Source organism: Triticum dicoccoides, chromosome 2B, assembly GCF_002162155.2.
Source record: "Triticum dicoccoides isolate Atlit2015 ecotype Zavitan chromosome 2B, WEW_v2.0, whole genome shotgun sequence".
NCBI classification, from domain to species: Eukaryota; Viridiplantae; Streptophyta; class Magnoliopsida; order Poales; family Poaceae; genus Triticum; species Triticum dicoccoides.
In genome coordinates, this window is record NC_041383.1 from 164,459,284 (window position 1) to 164,471,383 (window position 12,100).

The following is a 12,100-nucleotide window of genomic DNA, read 5'->3' on the forward strand; positions in this document are numbered from 1 at the left end:
CTTCCTTCACTTATTTTACCCACGGTAGCATGCACACGTGTCCTACTAGGGTAAACATGTGTCCTTCTAATAATATAGAAAAGTGCGAGAGAGTGCCGACAAGTTTCAATCTTCAAGAATCTTTGCTTTCTTCACGTGGCATTGTCTCTCGGTGAATAATTGGCTAGTCTTTGTGTACCAGTCTTCGCTCTTCGGCCATACAGATCTTCATGCGATTAGCCTTGAGAGCTTCTTCAGCCTTCAAGAATCCTCGTGTCAGTGTATGCGTACATACATGCCAAGGCTGCTTACATTTTCAATATTGCTTAATATTATTATTTATTTATTTTACAAATATATATATATATCATTTTATTTATTTATTATTATTAATAATAATTTATTTTTTTTACAGGGGGTCTTCCCTGCCCATATGATTGATAATACCTTATCAATATTTAAAGGACCTTATGGGAATTTCTATCAATATTCGGGTCGGGTATACCCCTTATCATTTGAGCGAAGTGTAGGGAGAAAAATGGAATATGGAGTGAGGATAAAAAGACCCATCTATCTAAAGGTCAATGGAAATACAATGGTAAGAAGGACACCGTCTTCGCTTATCTAGAAGGAGGGCCGCCAGCCTCGTGTTGGAGGCTGAGTAGCATCGCCGAGAGCGCTCGCGTTGGCCGCAGTGTGACGGAGGGCGCAAGCGTTGTGTTTGTTGTCGTCCCGGCCATTGGATCTTGCGTCAAAGGTGCTCTGCCATTGGATCTTGCGTCAAAGGGCATGAGCACGTGGTGCCCCAGACGATGTGGTCCATCGCCGCCATCTCTGCCTTAGGCCGGTGTGATGCGGTGTGCAGCTGCCGTCGCTGCCGGTTTTCTCTCTGGCCTTAGGGCCAGTTCTTTTGATCCAATTATGAAGAATTACGAGAATCAAAAAAACTCGTTTCTACCTCAGGAATCTAAGCACCCCCCACCCACGATTCTGGCAATTCTGCGAGCTCCCGCAAAACAAAACGGTTCGCTGCTGGTGTCTACCCCTGTTCGAGCGTCATATTACACGTACACTGCTACTCGGGCGCGTACGCTCGGGCTAGACGCCTGCCGCCCAGATCTCAACTTCCTTGCCGGAGCTCGGCCAGCCCTCGCCGGAGCTCGCCCCAGGCCGCCCTCGCCCGAGCTCGCACGACGCCGGAGCTCGGCCAGCCCTCGCCCAAGCTCGCCCCAGGCTGCCCTCCGAGCTCGCCCCAGGCCGCCATCCCGATCTCAGCCATCCCTCGCCGGAGATCGGCCATCCCTCTCCCCAGGCCGCCTCATCCCAACCCGATGGTGAGGTGCTCTTCCTCGTCATCCGAGCTGACTGCTCGGCCCCAAATCCTCTCAGCTCACCGCGGCGAGCAGGAAAGCAGAGCAGGAGCGCTCACCGGAAGGAAAGAGCAGTGCTGCTTGCCATCGCGTCTCTTTCTTCTCTGTTCTGTCTCCTCTCTTCTCTGTCTCTTCTCTGTAATTTTGTCCAATGTTGTGACTAGGAACCTGAACTCTTATCTCTGTAAAAATACCATTGGATGCTAGCAGTTATCTGAATTTACAATCTTCAGTCTGGGCAGCACCTATTTGTAATGCAGTAAAAAAATTGTATGCTCACTTGTTTGCTAAATTGTATGGATTGATGGCTCCTCTGATATTTATTTTATATTGTAATATTAGACATGAGAATGTCCAAAATAACCAAGTGTTAGCAATTCAACCCTCAGTTCAATCTAGAGGCGTTACAGACATTTCGGCACACAACTCATACAACAATCACATGCTAGAATTACGGAAAAGAATTGGACAGACAATTCTGTGGGCAGTTTACAGAATCATAATTCTCCAGAATTATAGGGCAAAAAGAACTGGCCCTTAGAGCGTGCTGATAACGTGTTACAAAACGAGAGAAAATAGACAGAGATGTAAAAGTGAACGGTGTCTCTCTTTCATTGACGATGATGCTTATATACAAGTTGGAGGGACGCAACCAGAGGATGCGTCCGTTCCATACGGATGCGACGGTTAGCATTAGTGCTAATTGCCCGACTGAGGGACGATTTACCCCATAACTAACACATGTTAATTAACTCTAACAAAATTTACCACTGCGGCTGCTACACAGCTCATCCAGCGAAGGCCAAATTTGACGTTTTGAACCTTTTGCAAAAGCTTAGCCGAATCCGGCCCTAGCTAAAAAAAAATTCAAGATCTGACCATTTTCCTACCGCAGGGGTCGATGACAGTAGGGTATACTAGCCTACCGCCAAGGCCCCTGGCGGTAGCCAACTTATCCACGTCAGCGCAGTGCGGCCCTACCGCCAAACATTCACTATACTTGAAAATTATTTGCGGTAGGGTGTGCATCCCTGCCGTGTAGGCTCTTATACCACACTCTTATACCTTACCGTCATAGACTCTAGCGGTAGAAAAAGGGTCAGATCTGGAAAAAAAATCAGACTAGGGTCAACTCCGGCTAAACTTTCACAAAGGGTCAAAACACAAAATTTAGCCCCAGCGAACCCACACACCAGGATGAGCCCGTTCCTAAATAGCATAAGTCTTTTTAGAGATTCCACCATGGCCTACATACGGAGCAAAATGAATCAATCTACACTACAATATGTCTATATACATCAATATGTAGTTTGTAGTAGAATCTCTAAAAATACTTATATTTAGATACGGAGGGAGCAGAAAACATCTGCCACAGCCCACAGGCCCACAAAACAGTACGGAGGTCCACATTCCAGCCAGAGCAAACCTCCTGCTAGCCTGAGCGTCGCCCAAGATAGCGACGCATAAACTTGAAGAACATAAACATCACCTATACAATTCAACAGCTAGGTAGGTTACTATAATAAGGCAGTCCAGTATTAAGCCCGTACACATACACCACACTGGAAGGTAGGATGGTTTTGCCCATCTACTACTCTTTGGGTCATCTATTTTGGAACGGAGGGAGTACATAAATACATATATTAACAGCTCCAGTGGCGTCGTCATCAGGCCTCTTCTTCGATCAGCAGCTTGGCTACTGTTAAGATCTAGATAAAACTTCTTCACCTTACCTTGGCTATTGGAAAGAGACATCATGTATCTCCCAGCGGTTCGAAGGAAGAGGTCCCCTGTTACCAGAAGCATAGCCATGATTACTACTGGTTTCCAAACAATTTCTACTCCCTCCGTTCCCAAATATTTGTCTTTCTTGGCGTTTCAAATGGACACAACATACAGATGTATGTAGACATATTTTAGAGTGTAGATTCACTCATTTTGCTTTGTACGTAGTCACTTGTTGAAATCTCTAGAAAGACAAATATTTGGAAACGGAGGGAGTAGGAAATAAACATTTCTCACAGTTCGGACCATAAGCAATGATCCTATAGACCATAAGCAACAGTGTCAAACTATGAGAGGATATTACCTTGCATAGTATTGACAATATGTAACCCTCTTCAAATTTCAAGTTTGAAACACACAAGGGTTCTGCATATGCAACAAGCGCAGAACTACTAGCAAGAATGACCATGTTGAAGAAGTAATCTTAATGAAAGGTTCACTCCATGTCTATACTGTCTAAAAGAGGACCATGTCAGCAAACACAGGCTTTCAGTACTGCTTTTACCTCACTAGGTGTTGGATGACACTGCGAAGGAGGAGGTGAATCAATGGTAGATGACTCCACTGCTATTGTTGACGGATGGCTGGGGTACCTGAAATCATAGGCAACAGCTGATAGTAAGATGATGGAAAAACAGACACCTAGGCAGCACATAAAAAAGTAGCACATCACAGCATAGCAGAAATAGATAATTTCATCTTTGTTGCTTATTATATTCAAATGAACTCAAAATAATGAATATAACAGTTTAGTTGCTTTTAGGCTTACTGATTACATATTTTAAACTTGGTGCTCATAGGTTTTTTCTTCCTCCTTTTTACTTTCAAAACACATAATACAAAATTGCACAGAACATGTCCACCCATCAACCGTAACAGCACATGTGAGAGAGTTACTACCAAGAAAATGTATCTTGCGAGTAATTTTTAACGTGACGATGGTCCGTTCCAGGGCTACAGAGCTACAGGTCAATAGAGGAGATAGCAGAATACCATAAGCTTCACCAATGTTTTTACCTCATGAGGTCCAAACTCACTGCTATGAGTGAAAAGCTGTTTTAATGGTGGTGGCTTCTGCCACAGTGGCTGGTAGTTGTGACGACCATGTACAGGGGCAAACGATGCATAACCAGGGCCACATGGTCCATCTGGCTTGTTGAAGTATTGCCGCGCTGGCTGGAATGGTACATTCTAATTAATCTTTCTTGATGATGATGAGAAAATAGACAACTGTGAAACAGGGTATATGGAATACGACATACCAGATTGTTTTGGGGCCACAATGACTGCCCAGGGGGATAGCATTGCACATCCCACTTTTTGAAGCACTGCTGTTGTGTCTGTCAATGGTGCATTCTAATTAATCTTGCTGAACGATTAAGGGGATATGGTTTGGAAACAGGGCATATGGGATTGCCAACTATAGATGCATGGCAAAGCGAACAACAGCACAAGGACGAAATTCACAAAAGCAAGTTCACATGGATCTCGGCCAAATATACCTTCCGCTCTTTCTTCCACTCTAGCTCATGCTCTATCTCCCGCTCTAGCTCCAGCACCTTCTCATCAAGCTGCTGCTCGCATCGCCAATAAAAGAGAAAGTGAGAGAGGGAAATCAGATGAGCCACTGATAATAAATAGAACTCAAATTAGACTGCCGTCGCGGAACCTTCCGCAGATTATTTTCAATAGGATGGACCTGGGAAATATGATCATTCTGCATAATACTCCCAGCAGCATACCGTGCACGCTTGTTTTTCTGAGCCCATTCCAATGGCCTGATGAACAGAAAGTCAATTAGGCAAGAGATCAGGTAAAACTAATTGGAAAATAGCCATCAAATTATAGAATGAATTGATCTAAGTCGGATCATAGGTGCCCAGGCCTTAGGAGAAGAGAGGTTCCGAAGAGAATAAGAAGCTTGCCATTGGATTTTGCTCCTTGGTTCGCAGGAATTGAGCTCACCCACACAGATCTATGCACAGAAGAAATGGCAAGTTACTTGGCGGAAATTCTTTCTTTGAAATAAAAAGTGATGCAAAATACTTACTGAGGAGTTACTTGGATGATTTGCAGAGCTGCTAGCCTCCTCTGGGATCTTGCGACACGCTGAGACTTCAGTGCCTACACAAACCGCTAAATTCATAAGCAACACCATACTCACAATCCTGGGTTTCTTAGGAAACCGGCAAATATGCAGAAAACACACAAAGCAATATGCAGGCATCAGGCAGATATCAAGTGGCTCCAAACAGCCCCCAGGTTAATTTGCCAAGGCAAGCAGTCACAAGAAGAACATAATAACTAAGTAGATAAGGACTGTAAGCATTGCATAGGCATGGCGAACAATAAGAGCAGCTAACAGTTACCTGGAGTCATATCCAGATGGCGGGACAATGTACAGGCAAAGAAAGGATGTTGAAGGTCATAGCGAAGTTCGTAATAAAAATCATCCGGAAGATAATACTTTCCAATTGCTTTCACTGCCTTGTTTCCCAAGTCAAGAGCGGCCACCCATCCATCCTGAATACTAGGTTCCAACACAGATTTGAGATAAAGAATATCGTCACCATCCGGGCTCAGGATAGGGAAAGCTGAGTAGAGGTCCCCCAATGTCAACTTTTTGCCCAGCCCGGGCAACAAAGACGAATGCACTGATCCGTCGTCAACCAAGATGTCAGCGACATCAGCAGCGCATGTCTGGCGCCAACCGTTAGATGAAACTGTCCGAGTCCATGTGACAGCCCTACAGGCACCCCCAAAATACAGCTGCTTGGAATTCCAATCCTCTTTGCGCTCGAGCGACATGATCAAGTCCGAATCGTAGATAAAACCCTCCTTGTCGCACTGGATTCCAGGAGCAAGATTCTCCATCTCAATAAATTTGAGCACGCCATCAACGCATGTGAGATCCCGAAACCACCAGAGATTTGGGTGAGATTCGTCCTCTAGTTTTCTCTTTCTCTTTGCGGTGCTAGGCGGAATGGGACAATTTAGTTTGTATCTGTTCCCAGGTAACAGCTCCGGCAACGGGATGAATCTTACATTATCTTGACGCAAGTCGCACATCAGCAGGCCGTGTGACAAATCAACCCACCCTAGTAAGCCTTCTCCAAGCGAGATCACCTTGTCGGGTATAATCCTGTGGATCCGAGGACATGGATTGGGCAGTGTCCTAGTGGTCCAGGACTTTTTCTCGGACGAGTAGATTTGAAGGTGATAGTCATCCGACGACGGCGGGAGGCAGAGAGCGGCCACGAGATAGTGGCTGCCGAGCTGCAGGATGCCAAACTCCCTGACCCCGCGCAGATCATCGCGGTCGTCATCACAATACTCGTGGGGAGAAGGAATACGGTCGAGCAACGGCGACTCACCGGCCTTGTACAGGAAATATTCAGATGCGTAGTGGCCGTTGAAGACGGCGCGGAAGAGGACGAAACGGCCCTCCGCGCCGACGCCGACCACGTGTGGCGAATCTGAGAACTCGGAATACGGCCGGTCTTGCAGATGAGGGGGACTGCAGCAGTGGATGGAGAAGATCGACAGCTGCGGTGGGTCGGCCATCCAGAAGGAGACCTCCATGGTAAAGCCATCCCTGGATACGACTGCGGCCGTGGTCTCGTTCTTGCTGTCGGTGAAGCGCGGTTTCCGGGAGAGGAGAATTGAGGCCAGCCGACGCCGACGGGAGGCGTTGGCGGCGTCGCCCATCACGACGGGGGTTCCGATTTTAGGGGATCTGGTGGCGTCGCCGGAGTGGAAGGATTTGAAGATTAGGGTTATCTCTGTCTTCTCACGACCCCGAGACCTCTGTTTTTTAGATCAAAGCAACACAACGGAAAAGAAAGCTCATAAAAAGGAAGAAACCCGGTTCAGAATCCTTCTAGAATTATTATTTTCTGAGATTTAGAATTCTTTTTTTAAATTAGATTTAGAATTCTTTTAGAAGGTTCCCAAAACTGGATCTTTGTCCTGTTTTAAAAATGGGTCGGACCATCCGCTCGAGTGCGTTTCGGCGCATAGTTGATGCTTAGCGCGTCAAATAGGATTGCATTTTATTGATTAACGACCAGTTTTACAGGGATTACAGAAGTATCATATGGATTCATAAGCCATAAATAGCGACCCTCCGATAAGTGCAAAGCATGCTTAGCTAAAAAAATGTGCCTCCCGTGTTAGAGGTATGACCCTAAGTGCAAATCATGTTTAGCTAAAACATTATGCATCCATATTAGAGGTACGACTCTCAAGAACATAACTCAAACTCCTCCTTAGTTTGGTTTATCTCCCTGAGCACCGCACTGTAAGGTCCATACGTGCCCTTGCAGATTTCAATGGCCGCCGATTTGCAATCGCGTGCTATCAACATTCCTTGAAGGAGAAGATATTTAGCTAAGGACAGAGCCTCTCGACAAGGTAGGGCTTCAAGTGTAGCTGGTTTGACTATCCTTGGGAGAACTAATGTCAAGGCTCCCAAATAATGTCTATAGAGTGGTCACCACGTACTGTGCTAATAGCGCCCTTATGCTCGTACCTGCTAATTGCACGTCAACAATTTTTTTTTTGCTCATCCAGGCGGAATCCAAGCAGGTGAATGGGTTCTTTGAACTAATCATGGTGGAGCTTGGTTCTTAACAATTAGAGATCTCTAGATGTTGATGAACATGAGAGAGCCAATAAGACTTTGATGTTCACCTTTATGAATGAGCCTGTGGCGTGCTGACCACATAGCCCAGAGGATGACCGACATGTTTGTGAATTGCGCTGGCGTGGTATTAATATGGAACGCCAACACTATTATGTTTAGTTGTGGCGTGCCATTGGTTTCACATCAGCATTGTTATTTTGTCAATGTGAACATTCTTATATTGTCATTTTTATATAGTATATTGTAGTTTGAGACTTTAAATATGTAGTTTGGCACTGCAATATTTTAGTTTAGTTTTATTAAATTTATATTATTTTAAATGAAAATGCTGACATTTTTTCAAATATGTATTTTGAGATTTCAATTTTACATTTTAATTTGAGACTTTAAATATGTAGTTTGACACTTCAAAAAGGAAAAGCAAGAGCAAGGAATTCATTATCAACACACCGTCTATTACCTTTTGAAGAGTGGTGTCTCCTAGATTGGTCAGGTGTTGCTTGGGGCCTCCAACATGATGTGGAGTTGAACAAGAAGTTTGTAAGGGCAAGGAGATCGCCTACTTCATGAAAATATATCCGAGTGAGGCAAGCCCTTTATGGAAGATGGCCATGATGGGATAGACAAGATTGCTTCTTCATGGACCCTTCGTGGGTGGAGCCCTCCGTGGACTTGCGCAGCTGTTACCCTTCATGGGTTGATGTGACGCCCTTGATTCAATCATACACTAATCATGCACGCAAACGTGTACGATCAAGATCAGGGACTCACGGGAAGATATCACAACACAACTCTAAAACATAAAAGTCATACAAGCATCATAATACAAGCCAGGGGCCTCAAGGGCTCAAATACAAGTGCTCGATCATAGACGAGTCAGCGGAAGCAACAATATCTGAGTACAGACATAAGTAAACAAGTTGCCATAAGATGGCTAGCACAAACTGGATACAGATCGAAAGAGGCGTAGGCCTCCTGCCTGGGATCCTCCTAAACTACTCCTGGTCGTCGTCAGTGGCCTGCACGTAGTAGTAGGCACCTCCAGAGTAGTAGTCGTCGTCGACGGTGGCGTTTGGATCCTGGGCTCCAACGTCAGGTTGCGGTATCCGAGAAGAAGAGGAAAACAGGGGAAACGAGGGAGCAAAGCAACCGTGAGTACTCACCCAAAGTACTTGCAAGCAAGGAGCTACACTACATATGCATGGGTATATGTGTAAGGAGGCAATATGAGTGGACTGAACTGCAGAATGCCAGAATAAGAGGGGGATAGCTAGTCCTATCGAAGACTACGCTTCTGGGAGCCTCCGTCTTGCAGCATGTAGAAGAGAGTAGAGTGAAGTCCTCCAAGTAGCATCGCATAGCATAATCCTACCCGACGATCCTCCCCTCATCGCCCTGTGGAAAAGCAATCACCGGGTTGTCTGTGGAACTTGTCTGGGTGTGTTTTATTAAGTGTCCGATTCTAGTTGTCATAAGGTCAAGGTATAACTCCGGGTCGTCCTTTTACCGAGGGACACGGCTATTCGAATAGATTAACTTCCCTGCAGGGGTGCACCACATAACCCAACACGCTCGATCCCATTTGGCCGGACACACTTTCCTGGGTCATGCCCGGCCTCGGAAGATCAACACGTCGCAGCCCCACCTAGGCACAACAGAGAGGTTAGCACGCCGGTCTAAATCCTATGCGCGCAGGGGTCTGGGCCCATCGCCCATTGCACACCTGCACATTGCGTAGGCGGCCAGAAGCAGAACTATCCCCCTTAATACAAGAGCAGGCTTACGTTCCAATCCGGCTCGCGCTGCTCAGTCACTGACGTCACGAAGGCTTCGGCTGATACCACGACATCGAGTGCCCATATCTTTCCCGCGTAGTTGGTTATTGCGTATAGGCCAATGGCCAGACTCAGATCAAATACCAATATCTCGTTAAGCATGTTATCATGAAGCAACCACAAACGCCGACCAGGGCCAGGCCCACCTCTCACCTAGGTGGCCTCAACCTGCCCTGTCGCTCCGCCACAAAGATCCACACAGAGGGCCGTCGGGACAAAGGTCCTTTCAGCCCCCAATCCGTGAATCACTCGCGGGTACTCAACGAGCCGACCCGACTTTAGTCACCATCTGTATAGTATGTATGTATAGTATATACCCGTGATCACCTCCCGAGTGATCACGGCCCGATAGTATAGCAAGGCAGGCTGACAAGAATGTAGGCCCACAAATGATAAACTAGCATCCTATACTAAGTATTTAGGATTGCAGGTAAGGTATCAACAGAGGTAGCAATAATGTCAGGCTATGCATCAGAATAGGATTAACGGAAAGCAGTAACATGCTACACTACTCTAATACAAGCAGTATAGAGGGGAATATGCGATATCTGGTGATCAAGGGGGGGGGGGGCTTGCCTGGTTGCTCTGGCAAGAAGGAGGGGTCGTCAACTCCGTAGTTGAACTGGGCAGCAGCAGCGTCGGTCTCGTAGTCTACCGGAGAGAAAAGGGGGAAGAAAGAATGAATACAATGCAAACATAAGCATGACGATGCATGACATGACAAGGAGCGGTGTTAGGGGTGCCCTAACGCGGTAGTAGGTGATACCGGCGAAAGGGGGAAACATCCGGGAAAGTATCTCCTGTGTTTTGCGTTTTCGGACAAGTGAACCGGAGGGGGAAAGTTGCGTGTTCACTATGCTAGGGATGTGTGGCGGACGAACGGGCTGCGTATCCAGATTCGTCTCATCGTTCTGAGCAACTTTCATGTAGAAAGTATTTTCATCCGAGTTACGGATTATTTTATATGATTTTCTAAAGATTTAATCATTTTCTGGAATTTATTTAATTAATTTAAATCAACATTATCCAGAATAGTATGGGATGACGTCAGCATGACGTATGTGTGATGTCAGCAGTCAACAGTGGGGTTGACTGGAGTCAAAACTGACTTGTGGGTCAAATGGGACCCACCTGTCATTGAGAGAGAGGTGAAAAAGGATTTGTTTTAAACTAATTATGATTAACTAAGTGTGGGCCCTATTATTTAGTGAATAATTAGCCTAGATTAATTAACTTATCTAATTTAATTAGCTTACGAGGTGGGGGCCACTGGTCAACTGCTGGGACCAGCCCAGTCAGCAAGTTGACCATGGTCAACAGGGCCAGCCGGGCCCTTGGGGCCACCAGGAAGTGACCCAGATGGACCGCAGCGGCATGCCACGTCGGTGGGCGGCGGAGGTTCACCGCCAGCGACCGAAAACATGGCGGAGGGGCGCGGACCTCGCTGGAATCACGCCATGGTGGCCCGTTTGGGGCGTGCTTAGGCTCGCTCGGTCGAGCGCGAAGAGGCGCATCTAATGGTGGCGGTGGCTCGGCCGGAGGAGGGCCGCAGCGTCACCGGCGACGGGCGGGGCGGACGCCGAGGCTCGACGAGTGCGAAGGCGAGGCTGCGGGGCTGGGTTCGTTCGAACGCAAAGACGAATCCGCGTCGAACGGTAGGGATACCGCGGCCGGAGTTGCCGTGTAGCGACGGCGGCGAGCAGCGCGGCGGATGCCGGCGTTTGGCCATGAGAGGAAACGGTGTTGCGGCGCGTTATTTGGCAAACTGAAGGGCGGGGCAAGGCCTACGTGCGTGCTCGAGCACAACTGCACGAGCCCGGGACCAAATGGTCACCGGAGACTCGTCGGCGACGAGCTCCGCGGCGCGGCGTTCGGGTGTTCGGCAACAACTAGGTAGGGCGCGAAAGAGAGAGAGGAGGGCTCACCGAGCGGCACACACGGTGGCCCTTGGTGGGTTTAGTAGCTGCAGGGGCGTCACCGGAGTTGGTGAAGAGCGGTGGCGTAGCTTGTCGGAGCAGAGGAGGAAGACGACAGCGTCGTGGGTGCTGTGGTGGCTCCGAGCTCCAACTGTGGCCACCAGTCGACGAGGAGGACGAAGGCGGAGATGAACGACACGCAAGCGAGGCGAGGCGAGGGTTGTGGCCGCGCGTTTCACGGCGGCGGGTCCATGGTGGCATCGGATGTGGTGGGGGAACGAGGAGGGAGCGTGGTGGATCTAAGGGGAGAGGGAGAGGCGCAAGGACCGAGGGCAAGAGTGGGGCGAGTGGGAGGCGGGATCGAGGAGGCGGGGGCGTGGCGACCTTATCCCCTCCTCGACGCCGGTGAGGGGGTCCGGTGGCGACGCGCCCTTGTTCTGACCCTGGTCGGGGGAACAGGGAAGGGGATGGAGCGACCGAGGGAGGCGGGCCAGGCCGGCTGGGCCGGTCGGGCTGGCTGTTGGCTAGTTGGGCCCTTTGGCCCAGGGGGAAGGGGGGTTTCTTCTTTTC

The 12,100-nt window shown here is 48.1% G+C and overlaps 1 protein-coding gene across 6 annotated transcripts; it reads right to left on the reverse strand.

Annotated features, from left to right (window-relative positions):
* Positions 1-2,662: 2,662 nt before the first annotated feature.
* Positions 2,663-6,921, reverse strand: LOC119362790. Of its 6 annotated transcripts, XR_005173628.1 has the most exons (10): positions 5,504-6,921; positions 5,185-5,258; positions 5,060-5,109; positions 4,804-4,912; positions 4,637-4,708; positions 4,397-4,474; positions 4,152-4,310; positions 3,640-3,727; positions 3,439-3,500; positions 2,663-3,139 (listed from the first exon to the last, which is right to left on the reverse strand). XR_005173628.1 is itself a non-coding variant. In XM_037628054.1 (9 exons), the coding sequence occupies exons 1-8, from the start codon at positions 6,840-6,842 to the stop codon at positions 3,680-3,682; spliced, it is 1,896 nt and encodes a 631-aa protein (XP_037483951.1). In that variant the 5' UTR covers positions 6,843-6,921; the 3' UTR covers positions 2,663-3,139; positions 3,640-3,679. The 6 variants fall into 6 exon arrangements, 4 of the variants coding, with proteins under 4 accessions (XP_037483951.1, XP_037483950.1, XP_037483948.1 ...); XR_005173627.1 differs by having other exon boundaries at positions 3,439-3,727; XM_037628054.1 differs by lacking the exon at positions 3,439-3,500 and having other exon boundaries at positions 4,637-4,705; positions 4,834-4,912.
* Between the last annotated feature and the right edge of the window lie 5,179 nt (positions 6,922-12,100).

Bases quoted from the DNA above. Each gene is read 5' to 3' on its own strand.
- LOC119362790 (XM_037628051.1), bottom strand. From the start codon at position 6,842: ATGGGCGACGCCGCCAACGCCTCCCGTCGGCGTCGGCTGGCCTCAATT. The intron at 4,475-4,636 runs GTATATTTGGCC...CACCATTGACAG, and splicing joins AGTGGAAGAAAGAGCGGAAG to ACACAACAGCAGTGCTTCAA. The intron at 4,311-4,396 runs GTATGTCGTATT...GTACCATTCCAG, and splicing joins TGTGGCCCCAAAACAATCTG to CCAGCGCGGCAATACTTCAA.